The sequence below is a fragment of the Ptychodera flava genome, assembly GCF_041260155.1.
Source record: "Ptychodera flava strain L36383 chromosome 3 unlocalized genomic scaffold, AS_Pfla_20210202 Scaffold_26__1_contigs__length_13983176_pilon, whole genome shotgun sequence".
NCBI classification, from domain to species: domain Eukaryota; kingdom Metazoa; phylum Hemichordata; class Enteropneusta; family Ptychoderidae; genus Ptychodera; species Ptychodera flava.
In genome coordinates this window covers 10,265,484-10,289,657 of record NW_027248280.1, presented here as the reverse complement: position 1 = coordinate 10,289,657, position 24,174 = coordinate 10,265,484, and the positions used below count along the sequence as shown (strand labels likewise).

At 37.2% G+C, this 24,174-nt stretch overlaps 1 protein-coding gene across 2 annotated transcripts; it reads left to right on the top strand.

Annotated features, from left to right (window-relative positions):
• Positions 1–7,838: 7,838 nt before the first annotated feature.
• On the top strand, positions 7,839–23,681 carry LOC139125810 (perlucin-like protein). 2 transcript variants are annotated; one of them, XM_070691899.1, is made up of 6 exons: positions 7,839–7,914; positions 8,819–8,895; positions 9,313–9,469; positions 20,396–20,487; positions 22,823–22,965; positions 23,367–23,503. In XM_070691899.1, coding segments are annotated over exons 2-6 (456 nt in total). In that variant the 5' UTR covers positions 7,839–7,914; positions 8,819–8,832; the 3' UTR covers positions 23,368–23,503. The 2 variants fall into 2 exon arrangements, with proteins under 2 accessions (XP_070548000.1, XP_070548002.1); XM_070691901.1 differs by lacking the exons at positions 7,839–7,914; positions 8,819–8,895; positions 9,313–9,469 and adding exons at positions 18,320–18,421; positions 19,311–19,387; positions 19,804–19,960 and having other exon boundaries at positions 23,367–23,681.
• The last annotated feature ends 493 nt before the right edge of the window (positions 23,682–24,174 follow it).

Sequence of the window (24,174 nt, the reverse complement as noted above, 5' to 3'; positions counted from 1 at the left end):
AGGACCGCATAAACACCACTTTCTATGAATACGTAATGAAGGGTGAAAAAAAGTAATTTGAATCTAATTGAGTAAACTTTCTATAGAAAGCACACAATTCGCAGTAATAATTCAAAGGCGACAGTTGCAAAACTGGTTGATGCCAACAATAGTAATGCAATTAGCCACGTTTACATGACTTTGGAGAACGATGGAATAATTGCGGTTTCAAGTAAATGTGTGGTGGTTATCCATGGCTTAAAAAAACCGGACGCGCCGCGAAAGAGATTCCCAATAGTAAAATGTTGGTAAAAACTATCTATCTATCTATCTATCTATCTATCTATCTATCTATCTATCTATCTATCTATCTATCTATCTATCAGTTGTTTTGTGGGCAGAGATATGGTGAACAGCAGAACAAGCTTTGCCTCATCACTTGCACACACTCGAAACATGTTGCAAAAATCTGTCTTTGCGTAAGCGACATCGTGCACCGAATCGTGCAATAACTGTAACCTACGCAGAAGTCAAAATTATGATATACTGTAGGCATTGACCATTGATAGCAGACAGATGGTAAAGTCTTTAAAAGCACAGGGTATGCAGCATCCCGATGTCAGAAAGCAATTTTCTGTGGATGTTACTTCTCCCTTTTCAAGTCATTGATGCAACTCTCAAGGAAGTGTTTTAGCATTGAAAGCAGAACAAGGCCATCAGCACTGTTCATCAACAGTAAAATTGCGCCCCTGCACACGTCACTGAGATGAAAACTCGGTTTGGTATTGCTGTTATTTCAAGGTGAGAAAATATGCACTCCTGATATAAGTGCAGTGCAATATGATTTCAAAAAATTGAAAAGCTCATGGAAATATGCCCTTTCAATTTTCTCATGTACTGCAGTTTGATGACGAGAATCGTTAGTTCAATCAGTCAACCAGATATGAACTGAATATGCTCACGTGTTTTACAACAGGTTCAATAATACTTGTACGCTTCACAGAACAATGAGATATATGTTATCACTGTATGTAGCAGGTTTTTCAACTTCGCACGGTACTCTCAGAGTTTAATCACTAATTACAAAATTTTATTTAATATGCAATTAACTTGACACTGCTCAATGCTTTAGGAACATTAGATATCCACCAGATCAACATTTGTAGCACGTTTTATTTAATTTAATGCTGTAATTTTAGAGTAATGTCACTAATAACAAAGTTCATTAAATATGCAAATAAACCCTAAATTTACTTGACACTGTTCAATGATTCATAGCACAATTAGATATTTATCAAATCAACATCTGTAGCAAGTTTCATCAAATTTAACGCTGTAATTTTGCTAATTACAAAGTTTATTAAATATGCAAATGAACCCTTAATTAACTTTACAGTATTAAATGCTTTACAACACAGTTAGATATCTGTCGTATCAGTATGTGCAGCAGTTTTCATCACATTTGATGCAGTTATTTTGGAGTTATATGACTAATTATAAGACTTCATGAAATATGCAAATGAGCTAATTATTAACTTTACACTGCTCAATGCTTCTCAGTACAATTGGATATTTATCAGATCAACATCAGTAGCAGGTTTCATCAAATTTAACGCTGTAATTTTGGAGTTATATCACTAATTACAAAGTTCATTAAATATGCAAATGAACCCTTAATTAAATTACCGCAACTAAATGCTCTACACCACAATTAGATATCTGTCGGATCAGTATCTGCAGCAGATTTAATCACATTTGGTGCAGTTATTTTGGAGTTATATCACTAATTACAAAACTTCATAAAATATGCAAATGACCTATTTGTTAACTTGACACTGCCAAATGCTTCTCAGTACAATTAGATATTTATCAAAACAATATCTGTACTCAATTTCACTGACCTGGGTGCCGTAATTTCAGAGTTATATACCTAATTACAAAGTTCATTAAATATGCAAATGAATCCTTAATTAATTTCACACTACTAAATGCTTTACACTACAGTTAGATAAAAATGGATCAGTATCTGTAGCAGATTTCATCACATTTGGTGAAATATATCAGAGTTATATGACTAATTACAAACCTTCATAAAATATGCAAATGAGCTATTTATTAACTTGACACTGCCTAATGCTTCTAAGTATAATAAGATATATATCAGATCAATATTTGCTGCAAGTATCATCAAGTTTGGTGCAGGAATTTCAGAGTTATCTCACTAATAACAAAAGTTCATTAATATGTAAATGAGAAGATAATTGACATGACACTCACAGTATCATCAAAATGTTCGTAGATTGTCATGTGCTAAAAGTTTCATGAAATTTTGTGCAGTATTTCATGATTATGTCTACACTGTCATTACCGTCTCCATAGGGAAACCATTGTAAGGAAAAAAACAATATTGCATAACTTCATTAATATGCAAGCCACACTAACCAAAATCTAATCAGTTCTTGCAAGTAGCATATGGTACCTGTCTACCAAATCTGACTTGAATCCGTTCAGGTATTTTTGAGTTATCGTGTAAACAGACAGACAGACAGACACACACACACACACTAACACACACACACACACACACGGACAGACAGACAGACAGACATCGCTATGACAATAGCCCACGTGTTTACACACGTGAGCTAAAAATAGAATCGCAATCTTGTCGCAATCGCAATCACATGCCAAGTGCAAATGTTCTTGCATAGCAGGGCCAAAACTGGTATTGCTCTTTTCACTATGACAGTCCGTCCGCCCAGCAAGAGACTATGGTCAACCTATGGATGTACGGGTCAACCACAGTCCGTGTAGTGAGGGATTGAGGGTGAAGATATCATGGACTGCATTGCCATAATGATGGCTAGAAAATTCATAATGCCCTCATTACAAGATACTGAGAGCAAGCCAATTTCCTTTACACTTCGTCATGCATACATGTGGCGCTTTTCGCAAATGATTCAGTTGAACAGGCGTTAATTAGTGTAAATGTTCGCATCGGCAAAGTTGTCATGCAAAAAACACGACAATTCGTTGTCTTCCACTGTAATTCAAATAGTCTTTACGGCAGTAAGGTCCATCGTTATAATTGTCCATGAACGAATTTATTCCTGACAAGCAGTAACTTGTAAATACGGACATTGCATTTATTCGCAAAGAGAGATATGTTTAAAGTATACTATGTTTTACCAAAAAACACCCATACGTTTGTCATGGAATACATTACTGATTACCAAATTTTACAGTAGTTGTCTGTTTTAATCTTTAGCTAGGAGATTTTACCAACATTTGAACATCTAGAATGGCCCTTGTGGCGTTTCAAGTCAAGGATAACCACCACGCATTTACTTGACACCAACAATTGTTCCATCATTCTCGAATGTCGTGTAAACGTGGCTAATTGCATTACTATTATTGGCATCCACCATTTTTTGAAACTTTCACGTTTAATTTGTTACTGCAATTGTGTGCTTTGTATCAAACTTTTACTAAATTTGTTTCAAATATCGGTTTGTCCACCCTTCATTACATATTCATCGAAAATATTTATAAATAGAAAGTGGTCTTCCTAAATACAAATGTGCGGGAGGATCCGTACTCTTGGAAATAAACTCATGTAGATTCACAGATTGTTAAGATAAACACTCTTACTCTAGAGTGTACAACAAACCTGATAGAACATTAATATTCTGGTCATAGGCACAAAATTGTGTCTATATCCAATGAAGATAGAACTGGCGGCAAATATTCGGACTATCAATCTTTTATTTTGTTTCTTAGGTCTGGTAATCAACATTTTTACCTTGAATGATACTGATTATTATACACCTGCGTCTGTAACCTATGGAGTTTTGTCGTACAGTAAATTTCAATATCACAGGACATGGAGTCCAATAACTTTGACGCGGAGTACAATAACTTTTGTGTGTTATTGGACGCTTTTTGACCTTTGACCTAAAAAAACTTTGTGTAAGCGCCAGAAAATAGGACAGATGGTTTCACGTTTTTAACAAAAAATATACTTCTAAACATTCAGCACTACACAACGTTAGTAGTGGTCAATCAAAAACCTGTGAATTCGGTTGAAATTATGCTGCCGACCAACAATGTATATCACGTACACTGCGCTGCGCGGGTTTGAAATTTCGTTCTGTGCGCTTAGCGGACGCACTGAACGCGTTCTCAGTTTGCTCGCGATCTCTCAGTGCAGTGCAGCACGGGCATCCCCAAAACGCTTTAATTTTGACTTTTTCGCAGTAAAATTGGACCAAAAAGGTAAATAATAATAAGTTTTTTTCACAAAATACCATGAGCGTCTCGGACAATACCTCCGCTGCACGATGTACTCGGACATAAATCTCTGTATTTTGTGAATAACCTTATATTATTTTACTCTTTGGATGTCTAAATCAAACTTCGATCAAATACTGGCGCCGTGTTCAACAACGAGACGTATCACTGTCACGCAAACGTCAAAAAAATGTACTGTTAAGATTCATATCCCGCAAAGGGGAAGTTAAAAATCGAATCTAGAAAAGTAAATAATCGCAATTCAAATGTATATGACAATTCAAATCAATTTCGTACTTTTATTAATATCAATGCTATGGCCTACGACTTAGTTAGACGTATAATACGCAACGTGGTCTTTCCATGATGGAATCTTCTATAACTCGTCAAATGACGAGAAAACAGATACGTCTGAATCAACACAAGTGACGTAAGAGATTATTTTTGAAAGAATATTCCATGGGAAATACTCTTTGAAAACAAGCGCGCTGTCATGTGATGATACACGTAGTGCCGTCTGCAGTTTTGAGAGAGCTGCGGTTGACCAAAACTTGAGGTGCGCCCCGGTGAGCGATGAGCTTGTGAATAAAACCGCAAGCTAAAGATTTAACATTGAAATAGCGAAGATATTGGAAGAGGTCATCGACGATACAGATTCAAGTGCAACTTTGGACGTAGCTAGCTGTGTTTGGAATATTGTTGTAGAGATTAAAAAAATGTGGTAGTCCTGTTACCCTAAACTACAGGTGCAGCCAATGAACAATGCACTTTTAAAGGGGTCCTTACTATGATAAGATATATGTGAACTGACTAATTTTAAGTCAAGATGGTAATTAATTAGCTGTTCATAATTTGCCCTCCCACTGGAAATTTTTCGACTTAACCTGCCGCACTCAAACTTCATTTCTACCGCTCCCCTCATATTTTTGCCTGTTTCCCCTCCACACTGTGAATGTTTGAAGCTCCCCTGAGTGCACTGTTGCGAAATAAAAAACCAAACTTGCCGGTTCCCCTGCCCTAGAGAAAGTTCCCCTCGAAATTTTGTCTTTCCATTTCCCCTGCAGACATGAAGCTACCCTACCCTGTGATGAAAAATTCCCTGCCATGAGAAAAAAAATTCCCCTGAAAATTAACATTCCCATACAGAAACACACTGCAGTTGCCTTCTATTTGGTTTCCATCTCGTAGTACAAAGAGTGAGATTTGGGGCAATCGATAGGCTAAGCAGTCTGGGTAACCTTTTAAAAGTATAAGTACTTGCCCTGTGTCCCCATCCCCAAAAATACCATTGCTGAAATTCTCCTGTCCCCGTTTAAAAGTAGCTTCCTTTCTCCTCATTTTTCGCCAAGTGCTGTCCCCAGGACAATAAACCAATATATGTCCTGCCGACAAAAAACCCTAAAATTTGCTCCCCTGCCACCTAAAAATATGTCCCCTGCCCTAGTAAGATTAAAATTTCCTCTGCCCTCAACAATGCTTCCGGAATAGCTTTTTCGATGAATAGCTCCGTTGGCTGCACCTGAAATTACTATGACCTGGCTTTCATTTGTGGTCGTGCGTTACAAAACACATCGCTATACCCCTCGGCCAACGGCCTTACAGAATAGTAACGTTTTTCTTGTAACGCACGTCCCGTCAAGGTTATAAACAGGCACTATATCCCACATGACCTTGCAAAAGGTGTATACACTAGCAGCTATCTTAGTGTACAGAGTAAATTATAAGACTGGTCACGTCACTTTTCCAACTATAATGCACATAAAGTGCAAATGTGTGAAACATCAGGACGAAAAGGCTATTGGAAAAGCCAAGGTAAAGTTGGGCAATGAGGAATGGAACCAAGATGATACCTACATATCGGTTTTGCAATGTGATGTTGGGCGATTTGAATCATTTTCTCGATATCAAGAATTCAGCTATAATTCCCTTTTGTGGCATATGCCCGAACTCTCATATTCTACTGTGCTTTATAATTGAAAAGTAAAACGAAAAAGGTGTGATTGTTTGCATGGCAGAAATGAATATATTACTAAAGATGACGGCAATTGTCACACTAAATAATTTGTTGAAAGCAAATCTTGAAATATGACGAACAGCGGTTGAAATATATAGTAATTAAATTTTACTTTTTATTGAAAACGTGTGAAGAATTTTAAACATATTTTACCGTGCAGAACATCCCGTACCACGCTTTAGCATAAAATTTATAATAACTTTTGTGTACTTGTTTATTCGGTTTACTTGTTCCCCTTTTTTACCACTTTTGTTCAGTTATATCTAACTTGATCTTAATTACACATTCTTTAAAATGTTTACACGGAGGGATCGAATGTCTTGAACGTGGTAGAGCAAAACCGTACAGTCCTTGCTGTGGTCACACAATCACATACATTTTGAAATTAAGAATGATCTACAACGTGCTTTTGCACAATCCTATGATATAGCACTGGTAATACACCAAAGTTTGGAACATTTAGAAAGGCAATTATGTTTCGTCCATTTATAGGTCGATGAACATACCAGCAAAAAATAACTTACAGGGCAGTCGGGAGGAACCTGGCAAATGGGTTCGCTCTGTTCCCATTTCCAATCTCTGATATTTCCGACCTGAAAGTGTGGTCACTATTGCTGTGTTTTATCCCTTTTCCATAATGTATGAGTTACACTTTACTAAACATTGGCGTGATCATTCCACAAATAGTGAACTAATGGCCGAATGCGATGCTTTAACCCTTTGCACCCTGACCCCCTGGTACCCTATGACATCATGTGGACATTGTTGTCCGAGCCGGGTTCAAAGGGTTAAAGAGAGACACAAATTTATCGGTACACATTACGCGAAATGCTGTTTTATCGAACATTGTCTTTGCTATGCCATTTCCACCTTAGCATTAAATATTTGTGTCAGTGTGCCTGTTTTTTGGATTGATAGGCGGAAGGATACCATCCTTCGTGTCGGTTACCGAGCCATCATTGCCTGGGACAGCGAGATGACCCACACGCACCAGGTACAGTCACTGTTTATTGAATACAGGCATGGTCACCCAAACGCCGTACAAAGTTGTTCAAGTGAATGCAGTACAGCATCTTCATACATGCTGTAAAAAAGACAAGGCATCAAGTAACTTCAATTCTGATAAAAACGCAATCGATTTCAAGACGTTATTTGAATGAACGCCGATTAGAGAGAAAAACAAACAATCACCAGGGAGCATTTGAAAAAGTCGCGCAAAACAACGTTATGTGCATTAAAGTGTGTTTTACCAGTAACCAGCAATTGTTGCCTGACCACTTTTCTTGAAAATGCCATATCTATAATTAGTATTATAATTGTTACCACCGGATTGTACCCACAATTCGATCTAATCTTCCTGAAACACATCACCTTTTGAAATATATTCGAATTAACTGCAATACTATTCTATATTTAGTGAAATAAAAAGATAAAGTATTTTTATATCTTTTTCCAACCAATCAGATTCGAGAAACTGCTCAAATGCGCTGGTGCATAGTTCTATCACACTGACCTTGAAGAACATATATATATATGTGTGACCTCCAACGTGTAATTTCAAGCTCCGTTCCCGAACTGGAAAGAAGCGAGAGACCACATTCAATTGTGACGTATACAAACCAGGGTACCAGGTAAGCGTAGCATGGCCTTTTTATTACATCTTTTCTCGAGCTCATTCACCTGTATCAACGGCATATCGAAGTTTAAATTTTGCCGCAAATCCAATAAATTAAAAAAATGGATGGTGGTGGTGACAGAAAAAAAGTCATATAATAAGAACATGTAGATGCAATATGTAATTTAAAACTTGTTTTGACACTCGCCAAATAGAAAAAGTAGACTAAAACAAAATATATAAATCTTGAAAAACAATAAGTAGTCCATGGTTAATTTTGGCTTCTCCCTGTCTGACCCTGATCAAAGTAGCAAACGCCATGAAATGTATCATATTGGTATTCGAATAAAAATAATACATGTTTACTTTGACTGTTTCTTTTATCTGATTCGCTTTTTATTAACGTATTATGTTTGTAAACACTCAAATTGTCACACTTCACCTTTGGATACGCTTAGACATTTACATTGTACTTGAACTTTCTGACAGTTGCTTTGAATCTGCATTAATTATCAGTGACCTCTACTTAGGCCGTGATTGGTTGCAGTTATAACAAATCACTACAGCAGACACGTGCCAAATTAAACACACTCACATTAACAGATTGTGTGGTACTGGATCCCGCGCTCGTCTATAAAGTACATTTACGCATAAACCATTGGTGATATGCAATACAGTTATTATGTTAGCACTACTCTTATAGGTTTTTCATGTTACTCTCGGGCTCTTTGGACGGTATCGTATAACTATATACTATACAATATTAAATAAAACTTCAGCAATTGAAGGTGATTTTTTTAACGTTCGGGTCATATCGAAAGGCTAACTCAATTATCGCTATTGTGTCTCGTTGAAGATTAATAATAATGGTATTTTACATTCCTTACAACGTATACTATCTCCCATCGCTTGTATTCTAGCATCTAACGCAAGAATGATGAAGATCACCAGTGCCGTGATCGTTACCCTGCTTGTCCTGAGTGCTCATCTACTCGTGGTAGGTAAAATAAGCTTGTTAGACTGACCGAAATATGAGTTAAAACTATTCAAATTTGAAAATATACATTTTGCTTATGGATCTTAAATTAATCACTTCAAGAAAGTAAGCCTCCAAAAAAGAAATTTTGTTTTTAAAGGTGCTACCTTCTTCTTCCCAAGTAAAAATGTTTTGATTTCTTAAAATACGTGAAAACCAATGCTCTGCACGTATGTATGTAATCTAAGTGCATTCAGCTCAATGCCTACTAGCAAAGATCACATACCCTGAAGAATGCGTTTCCTTTTATCTAGCGCATACGTAGGTAATTCCGGCCATTGGTTTCATCAGTCCAAGAATCTTTGAACCCATAAGATATCCAAAGCCAATTTAATATACCAAATTATTTTAATGTAGTTACTCTCTGTATTTTTTTAGTGTTTATGTTGCGATGATGGTTGGTCTGAGTACAATGGACACTGTTATTATTATGAAGAGGAAGAAATGAACTTTGTTGATGCGCAGTGTGCATGCAAAGCAAATGATGCTTATCTTGTGAAATTGGACGATCAGGCGGAATCTGATTTTGTGACAGGTAGAACGCACAAACATAACTGTGACTAACTGACGTTATATTTACCAAACCATCCATTCATCGTATGTATGTATGTATGTATGTATGTATGTATGTATGTATGTATGTATGTATGTATGTATGTATGTATGTATGCATGCATGCATGCATGCATGCATGCATGCATGCATGCATGTATGTATGTATGTATGTATGTATGTATGTTTGAATGTATGTAATATGTATTTATGTCTGGTATTTATGTGTGCCATTTATTTATTTTTGTGTGTAAGTTTTTACGAAAGCAAACGATTTAAACAATTTTCACATCGAGAGTTCAAATTTTGAATCCATCAAACACTACACATCTGTTCAATTTCCTGAATCCCCTTTATTTATTTTACACAGTTCGCACGGTAGATTCAAAATCATCGCAACTCTTATTGTTTTGTAGGCATTATTAGTGAAAATACTTGGATTGGCACAAGGCGAGCGCTAGTGACTGCGGTTGTGACAAATGGTTTATGATACCTGACCTGACTGTGGTAAGATTAATTGATATGCATTCATTTTGGCATTTGACATTCAGTTTTCGTAATGCTGATAATGTATAAGGCTGTATTGTGCTGCACCCAGGCATGATGTGTCGTGCAAACACAATTACCTGCTGCTCTACGTCAAATAGTCAAACCTCATGTTGTATCCTTAACGATTTGAGGAAACATGGTATCATGGGCAAGAACAAACAAGTGATGTAACTTGGTTGACGGGACCTTTTCCCAGCTCAATATGCCGATATTACGGACGTGTCCAATGAGAAGCTCTTACGCGCTTAACAAGTTGTTCTGACCAAATTTTGGTATGCTTTTGTATCGCCGTAGGTAAAAAGGAGAGTAAAGCGAATCCCTCTTAATCGTAGAATCGTTCAGTAAAATGGTAACATACGTAGCAAAACACCAAAGTCATTTGCTCCTTGAGTTGATTGGCAATTGGGAAATAGATAGATTTCAGTGACGACTCTGGATTATGACCTAACCTTTCTCTATGTAGAAGTTTTAACCCAGACGTGTTTTTGTAATATTATTAATACACGTGATGGCGAGGACAAAATAACATTGTTACCTCTCCTAATACTGTTACTCATCTGCATGCCAGTATTATAGATGATACCTTCTGTTGGATCGTAATCAGAATAAACGTCTTGGCCTAACTATCCAATTCTGACCTTAAGACTGATCGAGTTTTGAATATTTAAGTCACAAAAAGTTGAAACGTTATATCAATTATAAACCCAAGACGTTACAATGGAGAACTGCTTTATTTTTTACCGCTTTGTATCGTCAATTGTTAGTGATAGAGTATGTTTAATGGTAAAATGTAAAAAAAACATGTGTTTGCTAGGTACCATTCACCAACTGGAGTCCGAACGAACCAAATAACAGTGGAGGTACCGAAAACTGTGTCGAAATCTGGACGAAAGATTATCTATGGAATGACCGGGCATGCAGTCATGAGAAGAAATCAGTGTGTGAAAAAAAAAACTGGTGAGTACATCTGATGCATATATATATATATATATATATATATATAATATATATATATATATATATATATATATATATATATATATATATATATATATATATATTATATTGTCAAATACCTGCTTTATATCTATAGCTTTAAAAAGCAACATAGTGAGTCGAATGAAAATTTGCAAGAGGTATATTTGGCATATGAGAGAGAGAGACAGAGAGAGACAGAGAGAGAGAGAGAGACAGAGAGAGAGAGAGAGACAAGAAAACAATGATATCTTTATGTAATATTTCAACAATCTCTTTTTTTTCTTCTCGCAGATAACAGAAGCATAAAAAGATTCCATACTGTAATGGCATTCGACCATGTTAGTCAAAGTTTTCTCAAATAATTGCTATTCTCTCAATTAAATGTATGGTATTTATGTAGTTATTTACTGTTTGTTAGTGTTCTATTCATAAACACAACTTGTAAGAAATTGTCACATCCTATTTACCTGGTACTCGGAGAATGTCATTGAACGAGAGATGTGTACAAGAAGCCAAAAACGTTTGCTCGTATTGACTGTAACTTTAAGCATGATATCAATCGACCTGTAATTGCTAGGTGGTAGTATTAAAATATACATCGTAGCAAAATAACATTGTCATAATGTATCTTCTTTTTTGGAGACACTACTTGTCCGCTCTCTAAGGACATTTGTGGCGCTAATTTATAAATTCAGTTATATTGAAATTATTAAATTATTCTGGGATAATGTATTTCAACATTCCTACAAGAATGCCGTAGGTAACATATGTAACATTATTATTGGCTAGTGTGGCTATCTTGGCTATCTATCTATCTATCTATCTATCTATCTATCTATCTATCCATCTATCTATCTTTCTATCTATCTATCTATCGATCAATCCATCTATCAGTATTCTGTATTGCCGCCGGCAGTTATTTGCTTGAGTTATTACAGAATCGTGTGCCTTGTATACCGCCACTCCTCTAGCAAAATTTGGCGTAGTTTGCACGACTTCGAAATACGCGTGTAATTAAACAAGGAAAACCACGTTTGATTGAGGGCGCCCCTTTTTAGCACGCTGACGTAGTCAGTAGAGCTATCTATCTACTATCTGTCTGTCCATCTGTCTATCTATCTATCTATCTATCTATCTATCTATCTATCTATCTATCTATCTATATCTATCTATCTATCTATCTATCTATCTATCTATCTACTATCTATCTATCTATCTATCTATCTTGCCGCATTTGTTCACAAATTCAGTATGTCCGTCCCACTCAAACGTGGTTTCTCAACAATTAATGCGGCTTAAAAAAGCCACGAATGTTCATCTGGCATAGGTCATTTCTTTAGCACCGCCAATATTGCCACGTATGGAATCAGATACAACATCAGCTGTCAGAGTAAGAAGCTCATATATCTCATTACACGCAAACCTGGCTCAAAACAATCCGTTGCGGAGACTAAGACATCCTTTCATCATTCATCAATTTTCAAAAGCAGGCCACAAAAAAGACACCCATTTAGCCACAAATCTCAATACTGATTGCAACGACACCAATCCTATCGCTATTTCTGCAATTCTGCTGACATAAAACTGCCTCGCCTTCATCGCAAGCACTACGCCTCTGCCCCACAATTCGCTCCCCTCATAGGTGCACAGGGTATTCGAACACGACTGTGTATTTATTAAGTTTAGGTCTTGTCACAGTGACACAATCGTTTCGCTTTGATCAGTCAGTTGTACTTCCGGATGCTGCAAAGTGTTCTCAGTGAGTACCCTCCTACATCTGGCTTTTAAATCTAATCAATTGAGTTTGGTCTTCCCTGTCGTCTCGATTCACTTGAACCGAATGTCCTGTACCAAATCGTACTTAAAATGTCTGATTTCATTGCAACTGCTACCCGACTGTGCAGTTTAAAAGATCTTTTCTCATACACGTATACGTACCATATTTGACAAATGTACAGAGTCTGTATGTGTGTGTTTATATTGTTGTATATCATGCATTTGCCAGTGAATAGACCTTTTCGGAGTTTCGTTAACTTAGGCAAAAATCTCTATGCCAAATAGAAGTTTTTCCTTCACATTTCGCAGTTTGAGAGCAGGCAGGAGAAATGAACTTCACATAGTTAACGAGTCACTGGCGGACTGGCTAATGGACACTGTGGCTCGGATTTTAGTAATTGGTTTTTGCTTCGCAGGGGCTTGTGACTCAATGTATAATTAGCAAACCCCCAGAAAAAGAAATCGTGTTCAGAGAGTTAAGGTTAACCAAAAACTTCTGTACGTTGGACATTTATTATTAAAGACTAACTGATGACAAGGAAAGAAAATAACTGTTAAATATCACTGGGAACTGTCAATGAGTCATTGTGTTACCAGTAACTAGCCAGACCAACGGCTGTTGTGCTGTTTGGTAGCCTAACTTATACCAAAAGTTCAATCAGATTGAAACATGTACTATGTAAATGTATATCTGAGCTTTTTCATACTTTAAAGCATTTGGTCTTGCCAAAGTACGCTAAATATAACATCAGGGCCGCCATGCGGTTATCGAACTAAGGACAGACACAATGCAGATCACACGGTCGACCACTTCGACTTTGTCAGAAATGCAAAATTATTCTAATGACTTTCACACAGAGGCTTTTTCTGTGAAATGGGAAAATCTCCCGGAAATACAGAAGCAGGGTTTGCACACACTAACCCTACGAAGAGAGAGTCGACGAACGTTTTAGAGTATTGGGTTTGACTGCAGCGGAAATAGGTCAAACGAGGCCGTGCATATATTAATAACGCAAACTTCCGGTGACATTGAGGAGAGGGTCTATTATGTCCTCGATTGCCTGTATCTCTTCTGTATTGCCGCCGGCAGTTATTTGCTTGAGTTATTACAGAACCGTGTGCCTTGTATACCGCCACTCCTCTAGCAAAATTGGCGTAGTTTGCACGACTTCGAAATACGCGTGTAAATAAACAAAGAAAACCACGTTTGATTGAGGGCGCCCCTTTTTAGCACGCTGATGTAGTCAGCAGAGCTATCTATCTATCTTACTATCTGTCTGTCCATCTGTCTGTCTGCCTGTCTATCTATCTATCTATCTATCTATCTATCTATCTATCTATCTATCTATCTATCAGTCGTTTTGGGAGCAAAGATATGGGGACACGAAAAGTAGCTTTGCTCATCACTCATGTCACTTGCAAACACTCGAAACATGTTGCAAAAATCTATCATTGCGTAAGCGACATCGTGCACAGAATCCAACAATAACTGTAACCTACGTAGAAGTCGAAAAGTTGATATACTGTAGGGATTGGCCATTGCTAGCAGACAGATGGGAACGTCTTTAAAAGCACAGGGTATGCAGCATCCCAATGTCAGAAAGCAATTTTCTATGGATGTTACTTCTCCCTTTTCAAGCCATTGATGCAACAAGGTCATCGGCACTGTTAATCAACAGTATAAATTGCGCCCGTGCACACGTCACTGAGAAGAAAACTCAGTTTTTGCTAATTTTTCAAATTGGGGAAATGTGCACTCCTGATAAGTGCAGTGCAGTGCAATATAATTTCAAGAAATTGGGAAAGCCCATGGAAATATGCCCTTTAATTTTTCTCATGTACTACAGTTTGGTCACGAGAATCGTTAGTTCATTCAGTCAAAAATACAATCGCAATCTTGTCGCAATCGCAATCACATACCAAGTGCAAATGTTCTTGCATAGCAGGGCCAAAACTAGTATTGCTCTGTTTACTATGACAGTCCCTCCACCCAGCAAGAGACTATGGTCAACCTATGGATGTACGGGTCAACCACAGTCCGTGTAGTGAGGGATTGAGGGTGAACATATCATGGACTGCATTGCCATAAAGATGGCCAGAAAATTCATAGGCAATAATTCCCTCATTACCAGATACTGAGAGCAAGCCAATTTCCTTTACACTTCGCCATACATACATGTGGCGCTTGTCGAAACTGATTAATAGGCATTAATTGGTGTACATGTTAGCATCGACGATTTTGTCATGCAAAATCAGGACTATTCGTTGTCTTCAACTGTAATTCAAATAGTCTTTGCGGCAGTAATGTTCATCGTTAAGGTCCATGAATGAATTTATTTCGGACAAGCATTAACTTGTAAATACTGACATTGCATTTATTCGCAGCGAGATATGTATAAAGTATACTATGTTTTGCCTAAAAACACCCATACTTTTGTCATGAATTACATTACTGATTACCAAATTTTACAGTCATTGTCTGTTTTAATCTTTAGCTAGCAGATTTTACCAACATTTTAACATCTAGAATGGCCTTTGTGGCGTTTCAAATCAAGGATAACCGCCACGCATTTACTTGAAACCAACACTTATTCCATCATTCTCGAATGCCGTGTAAACGTGGATAATTACATTACTATTATTGGCATCCACCGTTTTTTGAAACTTTCACGTTTAATTTGTTACTGCAATTGTGTGCTTTGTATCAAACTTTTACTAAATTTGTTTCAAATATCGACTTGTCCACCCTTCATTACGTATTCATCGAAAATATTTATAAATAGAAAGTGGTCTTCCTAAATACAAATGTGCGGGAGGAACCGTGCTCTTGGAAATAAACTCATGTAGATTCACAGATTGTTAAGATAAACACTCTTACTCTAGAGTGTACAACAAACCTGATAGAACATTATTATTCTGGTCATAGTCACAAAATTGTATCTATATCCATTGAAGATAGAATTGGCGGCAAATATTCGGACTATCAATCTTTTATTTTATTTCTTAGGTCTGGTAATCAACGTTTTTACCTTGAATGATACTATAGAAATACGGGCGACGCGCTGACCATTAACGTTTATTTGTGACCATTAACGTTTATTTGTGGGCAAGGGCGAGAGGAAAGCCAAAAATTAACGGCCCGCGCCCACAAATAAACATTAATGGTCAGAGCGGAGTCTGTTATTTCCATTATATTATCAGCGAACACAAGAAAACCGTCAAAATTTGCGAAAATTTCAGGAGCGAACGACAACTGGGCCCCAGAAACTGAGCAATACGCGACGCACTGTCACGCGCGCTGTAAAAAATTGGCAAATCCGTAGATGTTTTCAGAAATAAAGTATCTCAACTTGACGTACAAGTGCTCCGTTTTATTTTGTGGTTGATTATGATTTACGTTTGAGCTGTGAAGTTACGATACGTTCAGTTGTTAATCTTATTATTCATATTCACGGGCATGTAAACAAACCATTATTGTGTATTTGTGGTCAGTCACGTGGTTCAGCTCGCCCAATCAAAATGCGACGGGCAGGGCATGGTAATATAATGATTATTATACACCTGCGTCTGTAACCTATGGAGTTTTGTCGCACAGTAATAAATTTCAATATCACAGGACGCGGAGTCCAATAACTTTGACGCGGAGTACAATAACTTTTGGTGTTATTGGACGCTTTCTGACCTTTGACCTAAAAACCCTTTGCGTAAGCGCGAGGAAAAAGGACAGATGGTTTGAAGTTTGTAACAAAAAACATACTTCTAAACTTCCAGCACTTCACAACGTTAGTAGTGTTAAATCAAAAACCTGTGAATTCGGGTGAAATTATGCTGTCGACCTACAATGTCTATCACGTATACTGCGCTGCGCGGGTTTGAAATTTCGTTCTGTGCGCTAAGCGGACGCACTGAACGCGTTCTCAGTTTGCTCGCGATTGCTCAGTGCAGTGCGGCACGGGCATCCCAAAACGCTTTAATGTTGACTTTTTTCGCGGTACAATCGGACCAAAAAGGTGTGTAATATATAATAAGGTTGTTCACAAAATACCGGGATTTATGTCCTCGTTCATCGTACGCTTCACAATTGTCCTCGACGCTACGCGTCTGGAACAATACCTCCGCTGCACGATGTACTCGGACATAAATCTCTGTATTTTGTGAATAACCTTATATTATTTGACTCTACGTGTGAAAACGTGTGAAGAATTTTAAACATGTTTTACCGTGCAGAACATCCCGTACCACGCTTAAGCATAAAATTTATAATAACTTTTGTGTACTTGTTTATTCGGTTAACTTGTTCCCCTTTTGTACCACTTTTGTTCAGTTATATCTAACTTGATCTTAATTACACATTCTTTAAAATGTTTACACGGAGGGATCGAATGTCTTGAACGTGGTAGAGCAAAACCGTCCGGGCTATGGTCACACAATATACATACACTTTGAAATTCAGAATGATCTACAACGTGCTTTTGCACAATCCTATGATATAGCACTGGTATACACCGAAGTTTGGAACATTCAGAAAGACAATTATGTTTCGTCCATTTATAGGTCGACGTACATACCAGCAAAAATTAACTTACAGGGGCAGTAGGGAGGAACCTGGCAAATGAGTTCGCTCTGTTCCCATTTCAAATCTCACATATTTCCGACCTGAAAGTGTGGCCACTTTTGCTGTGTTTTATCCCTTTTCCATAATGTATGAGTTACAGTTTACTAAACATTGGCGTGATCATTCCACAAATAGTGAACTAATGGCCGAATGCGATGCTTTAAAGAGAAACACAAATTTATCGGTACACATTACGCGAAATGCTGTTTTATCGAACATTGTCTTTGCTATGCCATTTCCACCTTAGCATTAAATATTTGTGTCAGTGTGCCTGTTTTTTGGATTGATAGGCGGAAGGATACCATCCTTCGTGTCGGTTACCGAGTCATCATTGTTTGGGACAGCGAGATGACCCATAGATTTTGCCTCTTTACCGCACCAGGTACAGTCACTGCTTATTGAATACAGGCATGGTCACCAAAACGCCGTACAAAGTTGTGCAAGTGAATGCAGCGCAGCATCTTCAGACTTGCTGTAAAAAGACAAGGCATCAAGTAACTTTAATTCTGATAAAAACGCAATCGATTTCAAGACGTTATTTGAATGAACGCCGATTAGAGAGAAAAACAGACAATCACCAGGGAGCATTTGAAAAAGTCAAGCAAAACAACGTTATGTGCATTAAAGTGTGTTTTACCAGTAACCAGCAATTGTTGCCTGACCACTTTTCTTGAAAAATGCCATATCTATAATTAGTATTATAATTGTTACCACCGGATTGTACCCACAATTCGTTCTAATCTTCCTGAAACACATCACCTTTTGAAATATATTTCTAATTTACTGCAATACTATTCTATATTTAGTGAAATAAAGAGATAAAGTATTTTTATATCTTGTTCCAACCAATCAGATTCGAGAAGCTGCTCAAATGCGCGGGTGCATAGTTCTATCACACTGACCTTGAATAACATATATATATGTGACCTCCAACGTGCAATTTCAAGCTCCGTTCCCGAACTGGAAAGAAGCGACAGACCACATTCAATTGTGACATATACAAAGCCAAGGTACCAGGTAAGCGTAGCATGGCCTTTTTATTACATCTTTTCTTGAGCTCATTCACCTGTATCAACGGCATTTCGAAGTTCAAACTTTTGCCGCAAATCCATTAAATTAAAAAACGGATGGTGGTTGTGACAGAAAAAAGTCATATAATAAGAACATGTAGATGCAATATGTTATTAAAAACTTGTTTTTACACTCGCCAAATAGAAAAAGTAGACCAGAACAAAATATATAAATCTTAAAAAAAAAATAAGTAGTCCATGATTAATTCTGGCTTCTCCTTGTCTGACCCTGATCAAAGTAGCAAACGTCATGAAATGTATCATTTTGGTATTCGAATAAAAATGATACATGTTTACTTTGACTGTTTCTTTTATCTGATTCGCTTTCTATTAACGTATTATCTTTGTAAACACTCAAATTGTCACACTTTACCTTTCAGGAGGCTGAGACATTTTACATTGTACTTGAACTTGCTGACAGTTGCTTTCAAATTGCATTAATTATCAGTGACCTCTACTTAGGCCATTATTGATTGCAGTTATAAAAAAGCACTACAGCAGTCACGTGCCAAATTATACTCACACTCAGATCAACAATTCAGATTTTATGGTACTAGATCCAGCGCACGTCTATAAAGTACACTAGCGCATAAACCATTGGTGATATGCAATAAAGTTAGTATGTTAGCACTACTCTGATAGGTTTTTTCATGTTACTGTCTGGCTCTTTGGACGGCATCGTATAACTATATACCATACAATATTAAACACAACTTCAGCAATTGACAGTGAAATTTTTTAACGTTCGGGCCATGTTGAAAGGCGAACTCAATTATCGCTATTGTGTATTTTACATCCCTTACAACGTATACTATCTCCCGTCGCTTGTATTTTAGCATCTGACGCAAGAACGATGAAGATCCCCAGTGCCATGATCGTTACCCTGCTTGTCCTGAGTGCTCATCTACTCGTGGTAGGTAAAATAAGCTTGTTAGACTGACCGAATGAGTTACCACTATTCAAATTTGAAAATATACATATTGCTTATGGATCTTATATAATTTACTTCAAGAAAGTAAGCCTCCAAAAGAGAAATTTTGTTTTTAAAGGTGGTACCTTCTTCTCACCAAGTAAAAAGGTTTTGATTTCTTAAAATACGTGAAAACCAATGCTCTGCACGTATGTATGTAATCTACGTGCATTCAGCTCAATACCTAATAGCAACAGACCACATGCCGTGAAGAATGCGTTTCCTTTTATCTAGCACATACGTAGGTAATTCCGGCCATTGGTTTCATCAGCAAAAGAACCGTTGAACACACAAGATATCGAAAGCCAATTCAATATACCGAATTGTTGAAATGTCGTTTCTCTTTGTATTTTTTGTAGTGTTTATGTTGTGATGATGGTTGGTCTGAGTATAATGGACACTGTTATTATTATGAAGAGGAAGAGATGAACTTTGTTGATGCGCAGTGTGCATGCAATGCAAATGGTGCTTATCTCGTAAAATTGGACGATCAGGCGGAATCTGATTTTGTGACAGGTAGAACGCACAAACAAAACTGTGACTTACTGACGTTATATTTACCAAACCATCCATTCATCGTAACTATGTATGTATGTATGTATGTATGTATGTATGTATGTATGTATGTATGTATGTATGTATATGTATGTATGTATGTATGTATGTATGTATGTATGTATGTATGTATGTATGTATGTATGTATGTATGTATGTATGTATGTATGTATGTATGTTTGAATGTATGTATGTGTTTATGTGTGTGTATTATTTATGTATTTTTGTACGTATGTTTTTACGAAAGCAAACGATTTAAACGATTTTCACATTGAGAGTTCAAATTTTGAATCCATCAAGCACTACTCATCTGTTCAATTTCCTGAATCCCCTTTATTTATTTTACACAGTTCGCAGGGTAGATTCAAAATCATCGCAACTCTTATTGTTTTGTAGGCATTATTACTGAAAACACTTGGATTGGCACAAGGCGAGCGCTAACTGACTGTGATTGTGCCAAATGGTTTATGATACATGACCTGACTGAGGTAAGATTAATTGATATGCATTCATTTTGGCATTTGACATTCAGTTTTCGTAATGCTGGTAATGTATACGGCTGTTTTGTGCTGCACCCAGGCATGATGTGTCGTGCAAACACAATTACCTGGTGCTTTATGTTAAATAGTCAAACCTCATGTTGTATCCTTGACGATTTGCGGAGACATGGTAACAAGGGCAAGAACAAACAAGTGATATAACTTGGTTGACGGGACCTTTCCATCTCAATATGCCGATATTACGGACGTGTCCAATGAGAAGCTTTAACGCGCTTAAAGTTGCAATATGGATCAGATTGACCTTCATATTTCGAAGATTTAACTTTATAGAAAAATCCATAACAATGTCATTTGCAGATTCGACCATTAACGGGAATATGGGGGTGGCTCTAATTCGAGTAAATTGATTTAATTACCGAATAAATTGCTGTTTTGGTACTTACTGTTTGCGAGAGTAAAGCACAGAATTTGAAACGTCATTTTTACTATTTGAATATGTACGCATGCGTATTTGATGCATGGTAACGGTTTATGAAATTGCAACATCGTGTCAACATGCCTAGCTAGCCTTCCCACGGGTAAGCGGTCAGGTCTCTGCCCGCGCCCTGGATCTCTGCTGACTGATTCAGCCTTGTATAAATGGAAGAAATTAGCCCAAAATGTCGGCAAAATAAACATTGTTTGGTCAGATCAAAAGATGGAACCAGAAAAAAGAGTGACACGCGACTACTGCACCACGTCGAGGAGGCAGACTGTGTCTACAGTTTCTCTCGAAAACACCAACGTCGCTGTGTGATGATCAACTTCGCTAGCCAGCGGTGTTTCCTAGGGCAACACCGACCTACCAACACCGTGGCCGTGCGGACCCCACGATTTGTAATGTGAACCGAACCATAGTCCCCCCGCAAGGAAATAACTTAGATCTGTTAGCATTCATTGATAATCTATATCCTTCAGGTTAAATATGCATTTGTCGGAAGTAAAGAAAAACTGCAGTCTCCATCATTACATATAATGGCATGGTCTCTTATGACGCATCGATCGACGCGCTGACATGGCCATGCAAGACCAGACAGAGGGGCGAGACAGTTGCCGAACTTCTGCAGTGGTGGACGATACTGAAGTGGGCAAAGCTTTCAAATAAATATAGCGTGCAGATACCTCGCCTTTTAAAAATGTAACAACATGCAACGGGGAGAGGATTGCGGAAACGCTGTCAGGCACGTGGTGAACACAACCAGATCGGTGTACGAGTCTGGACGTTCGATCGATCGAACGTACACAGTACTGGTGCATACGGCGCGGCACTGACGTACATGTAGGCTATATGGTTGAGAAAAATCAATTACACGATCTTTTGTACAGCTGTACTTTAACATATCGATATACTTATATTTCTGAAACATTGTGATGCTACCAAAGTTTGGCAAACGCAAAATTTACAATGAATTATCATTATATGTGTCAAGTTCTGTCAGCGTGACAACATCGCCCCTCCAACGTGCACTCCAGTGAGACGTCATCACTCTTGGTTGTACTTGTCACGTGCACAGCAGAAAACGCCAATGTTTTTGTTTTGAAAGTTTGTTTACAAAACAGCTTTTCTAGGCGGCCACAACGTATCAAAATAAAAGTATTTGTGTGTCGGGATTGGTGAGAGGCTTAGCTAAGAAGAGTACTTCAACGTAGTACGGTCTATTTGCTTTAGTTTTACGAAAAAAATCGGCAATTTTGATCCATATTGCAACTTTAACGAGTTGTCCTGACCAAAATTTGGTATGCTTTTGTATCGCCGTAGGTTACAAAGGAGAGTAAAGCGAATCCCTCTTAATCGAAGAATCGTACAGTAAAATGGAAACATACGTAGCAAAACACCAAAGTCATTTTCTCCTAGAGTTGATTGGCAATTGGAAAATAGATAGATTTCAGTGACTACTCTGCATTATGACCTAACCTTTCTCTATGTAGAAGTTTTAACCCAGACGTGATTTCGTAATATTATTAATAACACGTGATGGCGCGAACAAAATAACATTGTTACCTCTCCTAATACTGGTACTCCTATGCATGCCAGTATTATAGATGATAGCTTCTGTTGGATCGTCATCAGAATAAACGTCTTGGCCTAACTATTCAATTCTGACCTTAAGACTGATCGAGTTTTGAATATTGCAGTCACACAAAGTTGAAACGTTATATCATATTATTAACCAAAGACGTTACAATAGAGAACTGCCTTATTTTTTACCGCTCTGTATCCTCAATTGTTAGTGATAGAGTATGTTTAATGGTAAAATGTAAAAAAAAAACATGTGTTTGCTAGGTGCCATTCACCAGCTGGAGTCCAGACGAACCAAATAACAGTGGAGGTACCGAAAACTGTGTCGAAATCTGGATGAAAGATTATCTATGGAATGACCGGACATGCAGTCTTGAGAGGAAATCAATGTGTGAAAAAGAAAACTGGTGAGTACATCGGATGCATATCGAAAATCATAACTTTATCAGGTTTCGCACTCCAATAGTATTTTATTCTATAAGATATATATATATATATATATATAATATATATATATATATATATATATATATATATATATATATATAATATATATATATATATATATATATATATATATATATATATATATATATATATTATTTCAAATACCTGCTTTATATTTATAGCTTTATAAACACCATAGTGAGTCGAATGAAAATTTGCAAAAGTTACACTCGGCATATGAGAGAGAGAGAGAGAGAGAGAGAGAGAGAGAGAGAGAGAGAGAGAGAGAGAGAGAGAGAGAGAGAGAGAGAGAGAGAGATCTTTATGTAATATTTCAACAATCTTTTTTTTCTTCTCGCAGATAACAGAAGCATAAAAAGATACCATACTTTTATGGCATTGGACAATGTTAGTCAATGTTTTCTCAAATAATTTCTTTTCCTTCAATTAAATGTATGGTATTTATGTAGTTATTTACTGTTTGTTAGTGTTCTGTTCATAAAACAAAACTTGTAAGAAATTGTCACATCCTATTTACATGGTACTCGGAGAATGTCACTGAACGAGAGATGTGTACCAGAAGCCAAAAACGTTTGCTCGTATTGGTTGTAACTTTAAGCATGAAATCAATCGACCTGTAATTGCTAGGTGGTAGTATTAAAATATACATCTTAGCAAAATAACATTGTCATAATGTACCTTTTTTCTTTGGAGACACTACTTGCCCCCTTTGTGGCGCTAATTTACAAATTCAGTTTTATTGAAATTATTAAATTATTCTGGGATAATGTATTTCAACATTCCTACGAGTATGCCGTAGGTAACATATGTAATCTTATTATTGGCTTGTGTGTTGCCAATGCCTGATATCTACCTACTTATCTATCTATCTATCAATCTATCTATCTATCTATCTATCTATCTATCTATCCATCTATCCATCCATCCATCCATCCATCCATTCATCTATCTATCTTTCTTGCCGCATTTGTTCAGAAATTCAGTATGTCCGTCCCACTCAAACGTGGTTTCTCAACAATTAATGCGGCTTAAAAAAGCCACGAATGTTCATCTGGCATAGGCCATTTCTTCTCACCGCCACTAATACCACATATGGAATCAGATACAACATCAGCTGTCAGAGTAAGAAGCTCATATACCTCATCACA

What these genes read in the sequence shown, in the direction of transcription:
- LOC139125810 (XM_070691899.1), top strand. Translation starts at nt 8,833, where the DNA reads ATGATGAAGATCACCAGTGCCGTGATCGTTACCCTGCTTGTCCTGAGT. An exon ending in GGAATCTGATTTTGTGACAG is followed by an intron (nt 9,470 to 20,395) that starts GTAGAACGCACA and finishes ATTGTTTTGTAG; the next exon opens with GCATTATTACTGAAAACACT. An exon ending in TGATACATGACCTGACTGAG is followed by an intron (nt 20,488 to 22,822) that starts GTAAGATTAATT and finishes TGTGTTTGCTAG; the next exon opens with GTGCCATTCACCAGCTGGAG.